Source organism: Abramis brama (assembly GCF_963993115.1).
Source record: "Abramis brama genome assembly, chromosome: 9".
NCBI lineage: Eukaryota > Metazoa > Chordata > Actinopteri > Cypriniformes > Leuciscidae > Abramis > Abramis brama.
In genome coordinates this window covers 22334241-22353604 of record NC_139971.1, presented here as the reverse complement: position 1 = coordinate 22353604, position 19364 = coordinate 22334241, and the positions used below count along the sequence as shown (strand labels likewise).

The 19364-nt window shown below is 40.8% G+C and overlaps 1 protein-coding gene across 25 annotated transcripts in view; it reads right to left on the bottom strand.

The window, feature by feature from the left end:
• ccpg1 (cell cycle progression 1) overlaps window positions 1-19101 on the bottom strand; it is a 44264-nt gene extending 25163 nt beyond the window's left edge. For 4 of the 25 annotated variants that reach the window (XR_014607835.1, XM_084125212.1, XM_084125202.1 and 1 more), the window contains exons 1-5: window positions 11803-12244; window positions 10964-11048; window positions 8777-8880; window positions 8475-8682; window positions 1873-2039 (exon numbers count right to left, since the gene is read on the bottom strand). Coding sequence is in view for 18 of the 25 variants with exons in the window: in XM_084125212.1 (XP_083981338.1) it covers window positions 1873-2039; window positions 8475-8682; window positions 8777-8880; window positions 10964-11048; window positions 11803-11862 (624 nt within the window). In the remaining 7 variants the exon portion in view is untranslated. Of the gene's footprint in view, window positions 1-1872; window positions 2040-6195; window positions 6280-8474; window positions 8683-8776; window positions 8881-10963; window positions 11049-11802; window positions 12245-12460; window positions 12592-16166; window positions 16243-18974 lie in introns of those variants that run through there. The other 21 variants (XR_014607829.1, XM_084125203.1, XR_014607830.1 and 18 more) reach the window with 15 other exon arrangements.
• Window positions 19102-19364: the final 263 nt, after the last annotated feature.

Sequence of the window (19364 nt, the reverse complement as noted above, 5' to 3'; positions counted from 1 at the left end):
TGATACAAACCGAACCATGAGTAATTTGAAACGTTACACCCATAGTTAGAATAGGTTGGTTTCAAACACATCAATAGTGTTCTCTTTCGAATGTGAACTCGCACTGCATCCTAGAATTATGCATTTTCTGGCATCACGTAAATGCAGTATAATTTAACTAGCGATCATGTGCAGTGATGATGCTTCTTAAGTCCGTTTTGGAGCACCATAGGGCAAATATTTCAATCGACAGCTCAAGCATTTTCACACATAAGTTTTAAATATTCTTACCTATTCTACCGCTAACCCGGACGTCAAGGTCACCTCCGTGATTTGGGAAAAGCCCGTAAAAGTTCTGTCAGAAAGCGATGCATTTTTTATTATTTTTTCCGAAGTGTTGACAACTTAGTGTTAACTAATAATTGTTGCAAACTGGTACTACCAACAAAATATTAGTGCATTCCTGGAACTGGGCATCGTTACACTACATCCTTATGCATCGCTTTCTGCCAGGACGTTTACGGGCTTTTCTCAAATCACGGAAGTGACCTCGACATCTGGGTTAGCGGTAGCATAAGCCATCAGGCAAGTGTTATTTAAATAAACTTCTGATGTACTTACAAACTTTCCAATGCCTCGTTTTATGAGTACAGAACCTATTTGTACTACTGTAGAAGTTTTATACCATTCCGGGCATTACCTTGGATCCATTAGCGCCTGCACTAAACCATTCGGCTGATATCTTTAACTTTAATAATGTTCGACCAAGGGAAAAAAAGCTTCTGAGGGGGTGTTTGGCTCGAGGTCATGGTGCAAAGGACCCTAGGTTGAAATTACTCCAAAACATCCCTTTAATTATTTAATGCATGATGCTTTAAATTCCCCCTGTAGTCAATAATTGTATCCCTTGAAACTCATCTTTGATCACCAAAATGACATTAAAAAGTTTTTTTTTTTCTGTGAAAAAAAATGTCTTCATGCCTTAAAATAGCTTAAATGAAACTCTACACTCTTGCTTTATTCACCATCTTAGAGTCAGACAGCTGCCTTCTAACAATCATCAGAAACGCTTTGAACAACTCAGAACGTCAGTGGACAAAGGCATATGGTTCAGCATAACATCTTAATATACATCATACAGACGCTATTTTGCTCAATCTACCCGATTTTTCATATCAACAGAAAACTATACCGGGATAACCTGGCTTCTCTCGCAACTCCAAACAGTTAAAATGACAAATAAATGCATACTCAGAGAACGCTCCACAAGAAATGTTTGATTATATCATCTGGAAGCTCAAAATTTATCATGCTTACAATGCACGTTTTAAATAGCTTATTGTACACGTAAGTTAAACGCCCTTCTGCGCTGCTGCATTGTAAGGCACACACATACAGACAGGAGTTCTCTCATCACGTGCAGATTGCGCGCACACAGAATCATTCAATAGCGCAGAAATGCATACATTCTGGTCATATAGGGGGTTTCGGTACCCAACCCTAGTCGCCGACCAATACAACTGTCGCATTTAGACACCGGTCATGCTGAGGCATTCCCCATTAGCTTCCTAGGACGCAGAGACTCGTTCCCATTCTCAGAGAACCAAGGTTACACTTGTTACCAGAGACGTTTTGCTTTATCGTTTTCCAGCAGAAGCATGTTTATAAATGTATATCCGTCATGTAGTTTATGGTTTCAGCTCACGAAGAAATGTTTCTGACCATATTTCAAAAATGATAAATATAGATGTATAATTTCCAACTACATTTCCAGCTAACTAAAAAATATTTGTTGTATATAAAATATAAAAAGTAAAACTAGTATAATTTATAGTATAAAGTATTATACAGTATTATGGAGTAACAAGCTGTTGTTGTTGTTGTGATCAGTACCTCCTCCTGTCTCCTGTGGGGCTCCTGCAAATCTCCAGGCTCTGAGCCGGTGGTGCTCCTCCTCACTCTGCGTCTCCTCACCACAGGGCTGGCCTTCATCTCATCCTCCTCATCCTCACTGCTGCTGGTACCGCCGTCTTGCTGCACAGGCTGATCCACTGGGAAAACTGTGCACAGATAAAAACACACACAACCCAGAGGAATTAATATCTATTGTTCTTAAATGAAGCCAATTATAATTACCATTGAGTGGTGTGGCATAATGGAATGAATAAAAAAAATAAATGATTACGTCTAATGTACTGTTGATTAAAATGCTAAATTAGGTATGGACTTGGTATTTTTGTGGACTTAAATAGACTTGAACTTGGTCCTGGTCCCCAGTGGGGAGTGAGTCCTGGTCCCCAAAAATATTTATGATTCTGAAGCTAAAAATCCAGAATGATGTTAGACACATGCTTGCACTCTCTGTCACTAATTAGTAATTACATATAAATAATGCCCTTTTTTACTGGTAAAATCAGATATTTGGCATTATCAGGGCCAACCAATATTCCCCCATTGCATTATTATACATTGGGCCCTATTTTAACGATCTAAGCGCGTGTCCGAATCCACTTTTGCTAGTTTAACGACGGGAAAAATGGTTGGCGCGCCAGGCACATGGTCTAAAGGGGCTGTCCTTATTCTAAGTAATGGGTGTGTTTTGGGATTTACATGCGTTAAACCAATCAGAGTCTCATCTCCCATTCCCTTTAAATGCCAGTTGCGCTCGCGCCATGGCAGATTCGCTATTTACATGACGGAATTTGATAGTGGAAAGACCGAAGCGCAAACGGATCTCCAGAGATCTCCAGAGCGCAAACGGAACTGCTCGTGTGCAAGGTAACACACGTGCGCAAGCAGACCATCTACGGGACAAGCCGGATTCCACTATATCTTTATGTACACAATAATAATCTTTTACATTGTAATCCTTTTAATTTTAATATTTGGCATGTTTGTGTGCTGATGTGCATCCCAGTGTGTGTAATAAGCAGAGTGTACGCATGTTGTGGACCCGCCTATAGGCGCACATTACTAATGCGCTCATTAAATAACAAAAAAAATTAAATATTGCGCCATTGACTTTAGACCAGGTTTCAGTTGGTCAATGGCGCAGTCTATTTCTGTTGCCTCAAAATAGCAACGCGCCAACAATGCGCCAGAACACACCTCATTTTCAGACCAGCACGCCCATGGGCACACAAATGCGCGCAAATGCATTTGCTATTTAAACAACATGGCGCAGGACGTGAAAATGATAACTGCATCGGGCTGAAACTAGCAAAAAACACTTGCATTGCGCCAGGTGTCAGATAGGGCCCATTATATTCAACGTTATATATACTGGTTTAATGTAGTACTGCCACTGAAACTCCGTAAACTTAATTTATTTTTCTCATGCAGTTCTCTCGCGCTTTCAATGCAGGCATTCACACAATAATTGCACTAAAATTATAAGAATAAACCATCTAAAACACTTTGAATACCATACAGTTCCGAATTCAAGATGGTGTTTTTTTTCTCTTGGAAATACATCTGAAAAAATGGTGTCGTCTTATATTCAGGGTATAGATTTTTACGTCAATAATACACTCGCAACAATAGGGAGCGCCAAATAAAATGAGTATGTCCCCCAGGACTGATAAACAACAGGGGATACATCAAACAACTCTCATTAAGCAGCCAAGAAATATGTTATAAAATGTATAGTTAGAAGATGGCGAGCCCAAAAAGACAGTCATAAAAATGCTAACAGCTAAAGAAAAGCTTACTGCGGTCCTAAAAACTCGCTTCAAAGAAATTGACAGGCAAGTGTGTCAGTACATAGCCTAAAAAAGAAATGAGGGGCTGCCCATAACCAGAGCTGTCATCCAACTGAAGGCACAGGCTGAACATACCCACCAGCGAGGCCCCTCATTTCTTATTTCGGCTGCATACTGACACACTTGCCTGTCAATTTCTTTGAAGACGCCGCTTTGATGCGGCGTAAGAAGGATGCGGTGTAATGGATTAGCATTACGAGTCTTGCCCAGCGCTTGCCCTCCAACTTCAGGGAGAAACTGATGTCTTTTCAGTGCTATGTGATCAGCCCAAGGAAAAAAACATTCATATCCCCTGGATCAGATAGGTAATTCGGATCAAACACCTTTGTTTCCGACATGCCAACATATGTCACTGTACATAAAAAAGGTGAGAAATCAGTCATTGTGAAATCTACTAGAAATGAGAACTACAGGTTATTTTTATGGTATGTTTCTTTTTAAAAGTGATATAATTGGTATATTTAACCAGGATTTACCATACTTTCAATATAAAAATTAAAATATGAAAAATAAAATCATTTTCTATATAAAAGACAAGATCTGGTCCCCAAAAAGCCTTTTTCTTGGGGTCGTCTTATATTCTGAACAATATGGTAATAATACTACTAAAACTAAATGTGATATGGTGATTTAAATTATGTTTGTGCTTTCACTTTACCCCTAACTAACAGCTAGTTGGTCATACAAGTTCTTAAGACACCGTCTTAACATAATGGCTATGTTTATGCAACTGGCCCCAGGGCGTATGCGCTTCAGATGATCAGTGCAATCAATCACAGTTCTAATCGCAAAGCGTGTCAAAATGACTATTCTCAAACTTTAAAGGGTTAGTTCATCGAAAAATTTTAATACCGTTCTCCATTTACTCACTCTCATGTTGTTCTCACGTGTCGCGCACGCATTTGAATGTCTGCGTTTACTACAGTATGCACGTTGTAAATCTGCTCATCATATAAAGCCATTGTATCCTTCAGAAGACTTTGATTTGGATTAGGCCGCTCGATAGATGCCTTACTGACCCTTTTAGATCTTTCAAGATTAAGGGGAATGGACTTTAAATAGTGCAACATTTCTTTTTTATTTTATTTTATCGACTAAACCAGCACATGACTTATGCTCCAAAAATACAGCTGCTGGCCTAAAGCTGTTGTGAATGTCTCCATTTGTATTTGTCGTTATGCTTAAACAGCTATTGCATCAATATTTAGAGAAATAATTCATACAGAAGAAAGAAATGATTTAAGCATACTGGAAACACACCTAAAGGAACCAAGATTATATAAATACTAATGAATATTAACAACATCTCTCCACAACAACACAATTTGAGGACTCATTCAGGTCTGGAGCACAAATAACCTAGAATACTCTCTAACACTTGATGGCTGCTCTGTCAAGTCTTCGTCTTCAGTTGCTCTTTGATACCAATCTTTCATTTGAAAGCCACATTTCTAGCATCTGTAAAACTGCATTTTTTACCATCTTAAAAATATATCTAAATTATGACACATGCTCCCAATGACACATGCAGAAAAGTTAGTTCATGTATTCATGACCTCAAGGCTAGATTATTGTAATGCTATTATGGGTGGTTGCCCTGCACTTAATAAACATACAGCAGCTAGAGTTCTTACCAGAACCAGGAAGTATGACCATATTAGGCCAGTTCTTTCAACACTGCATTGGCTCCCTATTACACATTGCATAGATTTAAAAATTTTGTTAATTACTCACAAAGCACTAAACAGTTTAGCTCCTCAGTACTTGAGTGAGCTCTTAATGCATTATAGTCCTTCACGTCTATTGCGATCTCAAAATTCTGGCCAGTTGATAAACACTTCCTATAACACCCGGTGTACTTGTTACATCGTAAGAGGAATGGTATCGACGCTAAAATCAGTCTGTCTGTCTTATCCTTATCCCGAGGTCCATATGTAAATCAGATGGTGGACCTGCACCTAGACACGACCAACACACAGCCCAAAACACATTCTTTGCAAAATCTATTTATTAATTGATGATCTTTACAACGTAACTGAATCAACGCTGAAGTGATTCAGCTGAACAACAGCCGAAATGCATATTCCTGTCATCACTGTAAAGCTGCTTTGAAACAATCTGTATTGTATAAAGCGTTATATAAATAAAGATGACTTGAGTTGACAAATTCTGACAAATAATTAGCTCACAGTTTAGTCAACTCAAGACATGGAATTGGGACATATGACAGCAGACAGCAATGTGGGTCAAACAAACACATTACTGTGGCTTTTTCCACACACTTTACACGTGTTATCTCTTCTCGCAGCTATTGGCTGGGCGTTTCATCAGCCAAGTTAATGTGGCTGAACCTATTTTTGCCACATCACTTAACTCACTCACAAACACACTCGCTGTCCTCAGAGCTTTATCAGCATGCTGATCACAACATGCTCACACTCCCATGGCAGAGCACCTGAGAGAGAGAGAGAGCTGTGAAGCTGGCTGCCATATTCCCACAGTGTCCTGGAAAATCCCCATCCACTCCAATGCCAGTCTGCTGCCACTCAGGAGAGAGAGGAACATTTCAACAAGGGCGAATGACATGAAAACAGTTTAAAAAAAAGTGTGGGTCATATTTAACCAGAAAATATTTATATATAGTATATACAGTATATAAAAAGAGCCTGTTTTAGGATCATTACGAAATGTTGCATTATGACGTTATTTTCATTAAAATTAGGAATTATTAAGAATTATATTATTAATAATTAAGAAATTAAGTATTACATTACTTTTATTATTAAGAATTATATGTAGAAATGTATTTATGCAAAAATTGTAACATTTACATTTATGCATTTCAAAATGTAATTTCTGATTTTACCCTTTTTGGTAACACTTTACAATGTTTCATTTGTTAACATTAGTTAACATATTAACTAACATTAACTAACAATGTGCAATACATTAATTACTGTATTTGTTAACCTTAGTTAATAAAAATGCAGTTGTTCATTGTTTGTTCATGTTAGTTCACAGTGCATTAACTAATGTTAACAAATACAACTTTTGATTTTAATAATGTATTAGTAAATGTTGAAATTTACAAACAAAGCTGTAATTAATCCCAACAAAGATTAATAAATGTTGTAGAAGTGCAGTTCATTACTAGTTTATGTTAACTAGTTTAGTTAACCAACCAGTGTTCCCGACTTTTTTATTAGCCTATTTATTTCACAGGAAAGCTATATTTGTTAAGCTCTAAGCTGTTCCTAATCATCTCTAAGAGAAGGAATGAAATATGTTGCACATGTTGCTTGCCAATAAATAAAGAGTAGTCAATTCATGATATACTCTCATCTCTTAAAGGTGCTGTACGTAATTTTTTTGACTGAACTAAAGCATAAATCTACCATAATATGTTAGTAGATATTTAGGAAAAAATGCTGTTCACCTACTTGTTTCTAAGAAAAACAATGCTACAGCCAGTTATTCTACTTTGAAATGTGCGTTCCGTGTTGGAATGTCTGTTTTTGTAGGCTATGTGTTTGTGATTTGTTAGGTCTGTGTTATCCTACCCACTGCCAATTTACTAGTATTTCAACACCCCGGATTGCACAGAGTATCATAGCCATGGAAGTCAGCAAACGAACTGGGTCAGAGATCGCAGATTATACCTAGATTAAGCCTAGATTAAGCCTTGTCATCCACATAAAAAGCTCAATGACCATAGGCATATTAAAACGGGAAAAAATCTACTCAAACTTACAGTTAGAGCTGCACAATTAATCTTTAAAAGATTGCGATCTCGATTCAAACACATTGAAATGCAATGTAAGTCGCTTTGGATAAAAGCGTCTGCCAAATGCATAAATGTAAACACCCATGTGATTTCATTCCTAAATGACAACGATTTGCCTGTCTATTAAACTTTTGACAAAAATTTGAACAAAACCTGTTTCAAATAAGTATTATCACAAAAGTACTGAGATAAAAGTTTATAGTTCATATATAAACACTGATGTCTATAGTAGCGATCAAAATAGAGCAAATCCCCTTTTGAAAGTATCTTGCCACTTCAAATAACAATTTTATCGATTACATTGTTACGCCACTAGGTGGTTAAAAAATGTATTTGCCATTGAATCATTTAAGGAATGGTTCGGTGTAATTTCAACCTAGGGTCGTTTGCACCATGATCTCGAGCCAAACACCCCTGGAAAGTTTGTGAGTACATCAGGAGTTTATTTAAATAACACTTGCCTGATGGCTTATGCTACCGCTAACCCGGACGTCGAGGTCACTTCCGATGCATAAGGATGTAGTGAAACGACTTTTTGACAACTTAGTGTTAACTAATAACTGTTGCAAACTGGTACTACCAACAAAATATTAGTGCATTCCTGGAACAGGGCGTCGTTACACTACATTAGGGCTGTGACCGTGGCAGTTTTTTACAACCGCGGTGGTAATGGATCAACTACCGGCGGTGGCTACTCAGCAACCGCGGTGGTGCGGTTGTCAAGTTTACCGGCACATCCCTACACTACATCCTTATTAGCTTCTGGGGGGGGTGTTTGGCTCGAGGTCATGGTGCAAAGGACCCTAGGTTGAAATTTCTCCGAACCATCTCTTTAATTCGTAAAGTCAGTTATAAAGATAATTCCACTGCTAATTACGGCATTGCAGTGGCATTGATATGCATGTAAACAAGTATTCCAACATGAATTGAAGGCAACATTTTCCACTCACTTGTCTCTGACTCTCTAAAAGTATACTGGCTGCTCGATGAGCTTCCGAGATAGAACTCATCACTTCCTGCTTCCTTTGCCTCCTTGGCAACAGGCTCCTTCCATGCATCAATCTCCGCCTCACAAGAGTCTGGCAGGGTTAGGATGTCAGAGTTCTCACTGGAGGAGCAAAGAATCACATGTTCTTCCCCACCCACATCATCTCCGGCCTGCAAGAAAACATAAATGCCCCTTCTTTAAGCTGGCTTACTTTGTCCAGAACAATAACACATGCCAAGAGGTAATTTTTGGATTTAATCTCACCTTTTGGGCAGGTGCCGCCTCCGTTGTCGTCTCCTCTCTCAGTGTGAGGTCTAAAGAAGTCTCTCCCAAACTCTCCTCACCCCGCTCGTCTGAAAACCTAACATCTACAGAGACAGGCATGATCTTCACTTGCAGTAATAGCAACAGAACATGTCTTACAAAAATTGGGCTCTACAGGCGCTGTAACTCAACAAATGTCTAGAGATCCCAAGGCGCAGATTCCATTGTCTATCGAGACAGAAAGATGCCAATGGAGTAGTGATGTCACAAGCTGATCATAAGATTTGCTTTTAACTGATCAGTATAGGCTATCTCAAGCCCGATCTTTTATTTTACTTCCGCTGTCATGCAGGTGTCTTGCAGTAGGTGGTGGTATGCACTTCAAGTGGGTTTGCCAATCCCCATTAACCCCTTAAGCACTGAGGGCATTTTTAGAGTTGTTTTGTCTGAGTGACATACACAAAACTAAAGACTCATAACTCCAAAACTGTAGCAAGGAGAGTCAAAAGGTAGGTATTGTTTGATAGAAAACTTTTCAATTTTTTTGAAAATAGAAATTACATTACATTTGGACATTGTCCTGCCGAGAAACTGCTGATAAAAGTAATGTGTCTTCTATGTGCGCATTTGGGGGTTAGTGTGTTACAACTCCACAAAGAATATCTTTAGATCTGAGTCATGGATTTCGCTGAGTTTGGGCTCTTTTTAATTGTGCGAGTCCGCTGAAAATAATGATGTACATTTTTCTACGATCTGTGCATGCTTCGTGAAGTTATAAGTGAAAACCAAACGCGAGTGCTTCATGAGTATATACTAGGATAGGCGCATCTGAGGTATTTTTTGTGTTAGAAAGCCATGAGGAAATATCTTTAGATCTTATTGATGGAATATATTGAGTTTGGGCTCTTTTTAATCGTGAGCTCCTGCTGTAAATAACGACATGTCATTTTGCATGATCGATGTATGTTTCATGAAGATACGAGTAAAAAGGCCAAGTCTAAGCTACAATTATGACAATTATGCTTGTTGTATTCTACTCATTGAGACCTTTCAAATGACATATGACACAGGACTATCTGAGCTGTATGATGCATTTGACATATTGCAGTATGTAGTACAAAAAAAGTAGTTTATAAATTATGAAAATATATTTTTTTCTATTTATCAGCAAATAACTCAGCACTACATAGGAGTTTATCAAATTGGCTACATTCATTGTAAATTTCAGACTCTAAGCTTTCAAATGACATCTATTTTAAGTTGATCCAGGTAATATTTTTGAAAAATATTATGATTATTAATTTTGCAGCTAGGTGGCGCCTATGGGGGGGTACACTCGGTTTTAGAGGAATAACTCAGCACTCGTTAGGAGTTAAAAAGCTGAGATTCTAAGCTTTACAATGATACCTATTTTGTGTTGTTCCATTCAGTGGTTGCTTAGTAATTTGATTATGAATTTTTTTCGCGGGGGGGGTGTCCCACCGGTGGGACACTTCGGGTTTAAGGGGTTAAGAGGAAAAGAAAAAGCTCAAATGTGCGTGCCTGATGTGCAAGTGCCATCTGTTCTAGAGCTTCACACACACACATTCAAGCTTCCGTGTTTAGCATATTTGAAGCGCATGTTTGTAACGAATCACTCGAAAGTCAGTTATTTACTGTATATTTTTATCTGCCGTCTGACTGTCTGAGACGTTGTTGCCATAAAGCGTTGCTGTGGGTTGCGTCTCTCTTTGGATTTGCATTCTGACACCACAAACGTCATGCTTTCTAACTTTAAAATCCACTTTTTTTATTTTGTTGCAATTATTCTGCTTATTGTACATATAAAATACAAGAAGTTTATATTAGTAGTCCCATATTCATAATTGTGACCACACACAATCTTATTATAATTTACATACATAGGCCTATAAATATAATTACTGATAGATAAGCATTTTTTACATTTGAGCCCCTGCCCCTAAGAAACTCTCTGCATGGCCCTGTATACATTGGATTATTTTTAATAACTAAAAATTGCACCAAGGCAAGCACCAGGAAACTGCAAGTATCAGATAGGGACTCTGTATTGGTAGATACTCAATATTCAATGACTCGAATCTAAGGCACCAAAATTTGATTGGGCCATTCCTAATAAATAGTTTTGTGTTTATTCATTTTGAATGACACAAAGGGTGACAAACTCACCGTCAGGCATGTCTGGAGCACGGCTAACTGCTCCATCCTCACACTCTCCAGCGTTATCCGGCCCCAGCGTCTCAATGTCCGAACCCTGTAACACACACACACACGCACGCACGCACACACACACCAAGGTTATCACTATGGCTTAACGTTAAAAGCGTCAAACTTTTAAAAATAGAGTTGTTGCTTAGTAAACAAAATAAAAAAGCAGCTGTACTAGCTTCTAAAAGAGGGGAAAAAAGACAGAAGCAGCGATATAAGTGATATAAGTGAAAAACACAATGTTTGTATTATTTTGTATATAATTTGTAATTTAAATTAATTAATTACACATAAAATGTAATTTGTATGTACATAATTTGCATTTACAAAATGTATGTGTGTGTATATATATATATATATATATATATATATATATATATATATATTAACTTGTAAACTGAATAGCCTAATGCATACTGAAAAATGAAGAAATGTCAAAAATGAATACTGTTAAGTTATATGAAGTTATATATGCCAATTATATAGCCTATGTATCAACCAAAAACCAAAAGAGCATCTAATGAGTATCATCAATAAGAAAATGTGGAAATTAAAATAATGCCACAATAATGATAATGGTCCTAAAAATAGGCTATTTTTTCCTTATGCAAAAAATAATTTAATATTTCTATCTTTATATTTTAGAGCAAAATATGGCCTGTATGTGTTCTTGACAGGCTTTGTTTAATTTACCTAGTAAAAGGTCATACAAGGAGATCTCCCCAAAAGCATTTATACTCAGATTAGAGGTAAACCTGATGGGTAGCGAATAGCGATCCAAGCAATAAAACATTAATCACCTCATTACTAATGACTGTCCATCCACAGGACGACTCCGTGTCACTGGAGCTTTCAGACATCTCTCAACCAGCTAGAAAACAAATGTAAACACAACTTATGTTGTTGTCCTCTGTAATGATGTCTACCTGAATGCTCATTTACGGGATAGAAATGTCAGTTTGACCCTGCCACTGGTAAATGATTATTCTGCATTTGCAGAAGCCATGCGAAACAAGAAGAATTGCAGATACAAATAAAGAAGCTTTTTTTTTTTCATTAAATAGGCTATCTGACAGTAAACTGAAATCTGATGCATTCTGGTTTAACTTCATGCAAAATGTTTTTGAACCCTTAAAGGAACACTCCACCCATTTGCATTAGGCTAAGCTTTGCAATGTTAGAAACCCAATCATACTATTGAATGGTCGTGCAACATTTTCTCATTTTCCCCTGAGACGAGATAAATCTGTATTTACCTCTTTACACTTCCTCCTACAATGACGCAAAAATCGTCATTTTGCGTCATTGTAGGAGGAAGTGTAAAGAGGTAAAGACACTTTGAGCGTGGAAGGGTGCCTGCCCTTGTCCAACAGCTCTTGAAGGAAGGAAAGCACCCACGAAACCCCACACGTGCGTGGGTCCAGGCTCTTTTTAGCGCACCATTTGGAGAACACTGACCATTTAGACGCGTAGAGTCTTCTCGTAGAAGGAGCTCTAGACTGTGTGATCGTGTTCACGACCCCTTCTGGCAAGGCAACGGGTATCCGTTGATTATCCACGCATGCAGAGACCAACGCTCTGGATGGGGATGCCAAACCGATCCACCGGCTTGAGAGAGAAGATCTTTCCTCACCGGGATGGGCCACGGGGCTATGTGCGACAGCCTCACCAGCTCTGGGAACCAGGTTTGGTTCTCCCATCGCGGGGCTATGAGGAGTGCTGAGTGGCGTGTTTCCCTGATCCTCTTGATTACCTGTGGTAACAGCGAGATCGGAGGGAAAGCGTACAGCGGGCAGCTGGGCCAGGTTTGGGCCAGCGCGTCCTCGCTCTTCGAGAGGAACCTCGGGCAATGAGCATTGTCTTTTGACGCAAAAGGTCGACTTCCCGCTTCGCCGAAAAGGCGCCACAGTGACTGGACTGTCTGAGAGTGCAGGGACCATTCTCCCGGGGGGATGTTGTCCCTGGACAGTCTGTCTGGGCCGACATTCTTGTGGCCCGGCACATGCGCGGCTCTCAGCGAGCGCAATGAGTGATGAGCCCACACGAGAAGGCGTTCTGTCAGTTTGCAGAGATTCCTGGATCTGACACCGCCCTGGTGGTTCACGTAGGACACCACGGACATGTTGTCCGTGCGGACTAGAACAAGGTGGCCCCGTATGTGTGGGAGGAAACGCTTCAGCGCATTCTCGACCGCTTTCATCTCCAGACAGTTTATATGAAGGCATTTCTCCTGGTCTGACCACAGGCCAAAAATCGGTCTGCCCTCGAAAAGAGCACCCCAACCTAAGTTGGAGGCATCTGTCGAAATAACTTTTCGGTACGAGACAGCTCCCATTGTCACTCCCCACTGGTACCAGTCGGCCGCTGACCAGGGTTTCAGTGCTGAAACGCAGCTCTGAGTCACTCTGATTCGCATGCCGCCGGATGCACAGGCTCGGTGAGGCACTCAAGCGTTCAACCAGCGTTGCAGCGGGCGCATACGCAGTAGACCCAGCTGAAGCACTGCTGCAGCTGATGCCATACAACCCAGCATCCTGTGAAATGTTTTTAGAGGGGTGACGCTGCCTTTCTAGAAAGACGCGTCCAGGCGTTGAACACGGCGCGTGCGCTATGTCGACAGCCGGGCCGTCATTGCCACAGAGTCCAGTTCTATACCCAGAAAAGAGACTGACTGACTGGGCAGTAATGAGCTCTTGATCCAGTTGACCGTGAGACCCAGGCTTTCCAGGTGGCTGAGAAGCACTGTTCTGTGAGAAATAAGTTCTTTTTCTGACTGTGCTAGAATCAGCCAATCGTCCAAATAGTTCAAAATCCGCATGCCTTGACTTCTCAGGGGAGCGAGAGCCGTGTCCATGCACTTTGTGAATGTACGGGGTGCCAAAGACAGGCCGAATGGCAGGATGGTGTATTGATATACCTGACCGTCGAAGGCGAATCTCAAGAATGGCCTGTGACGGGGTATTATCTGAATCTGAAAGTAAGCGTCTTTCAGATCGAGGGAAATAAACCAGTCCCCAGGGCGAATTTGCGCGAGGATCTGTCTGGTTGTGAGCATTTTGAACGGTCTTCTCATGAGAGCTTTGTACAAATATCTCAGATCTAAGATAGGTCTTAGAGCTCCGCCCTTTTGGGTACGAGGAAGTAACGGCTGTAAAAGCCTGACTCGCTCAGAGAAGGAAGTACCGGTTCTATGGCCCTTTTGCACAGCAGTTTCGTTATTTCTGCGCGAAGTAGGTGTGCTACCTCCGTATTCACTGTCGTCTCGGTCCGTGCTTGAAGCGCGGGGGACGCGAGCGAACTGCAGCGAATAGCCCTGTTTTACTGTGCTCAGTACCCATTCTGACACACCTGGAATAGCTTCCCATGCTTCTGCGTACAGCTAAGGGCAGAATGGCCTCCGGGTTTCGATTGCCGCACTTTGTGGGCTCGAGAACCTGAATCAGAGGAATGAGCGCGGAGCGCGCGTTCTCGGTGCTTGGATACGGCGGCTCGCTGACAGCGATGGCTGGTCGTTTTACACACGATGTCCCGGTTGCTTTGGACGGGGAACATTTTGTGGGAAAACCGGGATGTGCGAGCAGCGCCGGGGGTAAAGTGTTTGTCAGTAAGTGTGAGCGCTCATGAGCGGGCACAGGACTTACATTCATAACATGACCGGTAAGAGGTAACTTGGCCATGTAACAGAGCGGGCAGTGAGTAGGTGTGGGCACAGGTTCGTGGGCACATTTCCTACATTTAACACTTGAGCGGCATTTGCCAGCTTTATGAGAGTGGGCTCCGTGAGGGTGAGAGACACGGGGGTTATCGTGCTTGTGTGTAGGGGTGAACACTGAGACGTGGGCACATTTTCTACACTTAAAACGCCAACTGCGTGAGCCGGATAACCAGGCATTACACTCTTTTTGAGATTTCTCTGGGTCGCCGTGGAAACGGCGGTTGCGTGCAGGCGAGCGGGTAGTATTACCGGCTCGTTGGCTGCAAAATACACTTCTGCAGTAGCCTTGAAGGCTCATATGTTTAGATGCTCATAAATACTCGAGCACCATCATGTGAGCGGGAGGGTGCGAGAGGCGGGTTCACTTTCTGTATAAGAAAGCTGGCCGCGAGCTCGGGGAAGCGAACAGCATAATTTTTATCTGCCGCCAGAGCCAGGATTCGAACACGGGTCTCTGGCGCGAAAGCCTACGATTTCACCACTGAGCCACAGGGGGAAAACACATAAGCTTTCAGTTAGCGCGAGCATATAGGAGACCGTCATCATGTTTTGTGTCGGCGTTTGTTTGCAGGCGTGCATGTATTATAACAGGCTCGTTTACTGCAATATTAATATTTCCAGCCGCCTGAACTTAAGAGGGGACTGAGAAATGAGTGAGAATTGGAGGTTGGTCCGTCCTCGGCGGGACTAAAAACACTCTCTCACCTCCTTTCGCCAGTGAGTGAGGCATGCGGTGTGCTGAACCTTGCTCGTGACCATCCGCTCTGACATTCGTTGTGAACGGCGCAGTTTGCGCGGCTCAAACAAAGGGGAAGAGGGGTCGTAATAGGCGAATAGCCAGAGAGCGTCATCATGTCTTGTGACAGCGTTCGTTTGCAGGCGTGCATGTATTAACCCTCTGGGGACCAAAAACGCGCCCGCGCGTTTTGCTCGTTTTTTTTTTTAGCAATGTAAAATAAACACTAAATGCTCTGTTAATTTTGATCTTCCATTTTCGTGTAATACATCAATCGATCCTGTTCAGTTTCAATTTTTTTTCTGTATACTCACAATAAAAATAAAGTGTTTTGCTTTTTGCCAAATAAAGAAAAATTAACATGATGCGATTTCTGCACTCTCTCTGTCAGTAAACTCCAATTTGAAACGCATTCGAAAATGATCTATAACTCCGCGAAAATTCAGTCAAACAAACCCACGGGCATAAAGCTTGAGATCGCATCTTTTAAATGAAGTAATTTATGTAAAAAACAAATATTCTCAGCTTGTGAAATCTGTATTAAAAGAGAACGATTCCAGTCGAGCTCATTACGAGCTCATTCAAAAGTAATGTGACCACTCCCCGGAGAGCGCGTGCTATTCAAACGCAAATTCTGAGAACCATTTCAGACCTGTGAAACGCCCACATCAGCTGTAAACAAAGCGCCGCGAGTGAGGCATAATATAGCCTACCTTATGGAGAAAAGTTTCCTCAGAACAGTGCTGATATGAGGAGCAATAGATCCCGCTGAGGAGTGAGGTAGGCTGTTATCTTTTCTCAAGTGTTAATGTGGAATAACGTTATGGAATAATGTTAGTGTAGGCCTATGTAAACCACAAAAAGATGAATCGCGTTTCTATAATATTTCTGTGAGATGAATGAAGGGTACATATTTGTAAAGACTGTTTAGCCTAAATATGAATCGCGCGTCTGTGTGTGAAAGAATAAAGTGCTTTGCTATAGCCTACTGAGATGAGTAAAAATCGACTGAAATATGTTGAAATAAAATGTATTTGTATAAGCAACGTATTAAACTGCAAATTAACATTTATATGCCCTAATATTTCATAAAAACAACGTTACAGTCAGGCGAAGTATGAAAGACAACATTTTGTTGACTAGATTTGGGTACAGTTTTTACTGATTTAGATGTTCCAATGTTGGCTATATTCAAACTAATGAATACATATGATAAAATGTAGGCCTATAATCTTTTTTTTTTTTACAAAGAAAGAGTACACTTGAAATGTTGAAATTGTAATTATTGTTGTAATTGTAACCTTTTTAATAAAATAGCAAAACATATTTACAAGATAGATGTAAGCAAAATCTTAAATGGTCAATATAAGTCTTCTTCTAAATATATCTTTTGTCCTTGCATTGTGGCTCAGTCAGTGTCACACCTGAATGAATGGCTCATTACACATAATGGGTGGGACATTGTATTCTCAGGTGTAAACTACTCCTCCTCCACGCCCCCCTCGCATATTGGCTTTCCAAGCAAAACCTGTTTTACACCATTTAAATCAATGTATTTTTTTTTGTGAACGATAAAGCAAGACTATTTTCACATAATTTTGAAGCCAGAACTCGTAGCAACAACATCCATTAGTCAAAAGTCTTGTGGACACATATTTAATATGTGTTTTGTGGTCTAATTTCAGCAACTTTCATTTTTATTTTTTCCAATAACCACGCATAAACATTCTCTTAAAAATACAAACATCTACATAGTTGTTGTTTGCATATTATGGTAGCCCTGTTTGTGCTATATAGAGTGAATTTACACCTTTGCCATTAACATGTTTATAAATAACTGAAAAAAGCACAAATGTCAAGGCATGTCAGAACATCTCAAGGGCCCCAAAAACACCTTGGTCCCCAGAGGGTTAACAGGCTCGTTTACTGCAATATTGACATTTCCAGTCGCCTGAACTTAAGAGGGGACTGAGAAATGTGTGAGAAATGGAGGTTGGTCCGGCCTTGGCGGGACTAAAACACTCTCTTTTCTCCTTTCGCCGGTGAGTGACGCGCGCGAACGGGGCGCGAGGGCGGGGTAGCTTTCTTGTAGCGTAAAGAAAAGCTAGCCCCGTGACAGTACGCTTCTGACATCCCTTGTGAACGGCGCAGTATGCGCGGCACAAGCAAAGGGAGAGAGAGTGGGAAGAGGGGCGAGTAGCCAGAGCACGTCATCATGTTTTGTGTCGGCGTTTGTTTGCAAGCGTGCATGTATTGTAACAGGCTCGTTTACTGCAATATTGATATTTCCAGTTGCCTGAATTTAAAAGGGGACTGAGAAATGTGTGAGAAATGGAGGTTGGTCTGGCCTCGGCGGGACTAAAAAACTCTCTTTTCTCCTTTCGCCGGTGAGTGACGCGCGCGAACGGGGCGCGAGGGCGGGGTAACATAAGAAAACTAGCCCCAGACCGTCCACTTCTGACATCCCTTGTGAACGGCGCAGTTTGTGTTGCTCGAACAGAGGGAGAGAGAGCGGGAGTGAGTGGTGCGAGGCATTTGGAACAACGCCTCGTTGGAAATTTCTCTTTTAGAAGAAGAGAGTGTGTGTCGCAGCAGCGAACACACACAGCAGAAAAGGATATGACGCCGGATAGCGTAGCAGGCATGGATGGCTGAAGGCGGCGAAGACGGCCGGCTTCCTCAGTCGCTTTCCTAGGCTTGCTGGTCGCTTGTTTCGACGGCCGCGGCTTCTCAAGATCCAGCGATGCGTAGAGCTTCGCTGAAGAAATGAAAATCAGAGTTCAGCCTGTTGAGCCCTTCCTTATACGCTGAGCCACACCCATTCTGGCGGGCTGTGACGCGTGGAGGGCGCGACGTCACGCAGGGCTCATATTTTCTGATAATATTTACAAATATTTAGAATATTCATTTTTTAGTATTAATTAATTTAAAGTATTAATGGGGTCTTTAAGAAAATATAGAAATTATATAGAGAAATATTATATATGCAAGAAAATATAGCCTATAGCTGCCTTTTAAGTTTTAGGATGGAGTTCCCTCATACTTGGGGTCCGTGACATCTAAAAGATTGAGTTTAAAACCCCCTTCCTCTGTTATAGATTGATAAGAAGTAACTTAAATGGGCGGTGCATGATGCAGAAAACTGTTGTTTGATTCTGTGAAATATGACAATATGATTAAACCCGTACAAAATAGATAAACATGACATCAGTGAGAGGATTATTTCAGAGTGCATCTTATTTCAGAACAATTCAGGTAAATTAAATAAAATCGAGGCAGGAGACTGATATAATCTAAAGTTAGCCTTGCAATATATTTGCATCTAAAAAAGACCAAAACGACCGATTTGTCTCACTAACTTACGTGAATTGAACTGCTGTTACTTAGTTTAGATGAGCAGATAAAATGACAAACACTGGCTCAAATATACAACATATGAATGAGTCTCTTTAATCTGTCAGTCCTGCTATAGCTTTATGGTGACTTTAAACTGCATTAGGTGTCTTATTAGCTGTCCTTACCGGTTTTAAAGGTAAATTGCCGCGGGAGAAGGGAAGAAGGCAAATGTCCTCTGTGCAAATCTAGCATTAAACGTCACGCCTCTCCAACCGAGCCAAAGCATCAACATCAGACCATACGAACAACAACACTGTGGCGGCTGCCAAGAGGAAGATGGATGGGAGTTGTAGTTTTACATAACCATCCCCTCACTGGTGTCTTAACATTCTAGAACTCTAAAAACAACATTTCCCATGACTCCCTCTAGAGGCGGCAGCACAGGGCTAACGTGTCATGTGAGTGCATTTTTTGAAGCGTTTCTGTTTGCGTGGTTGCTGATTAGCTTAATCCGATTTACATTGATTCCAGAGTTTAAATTTAATTTCAGGACAAATCTAGTTAATCGTGGGATG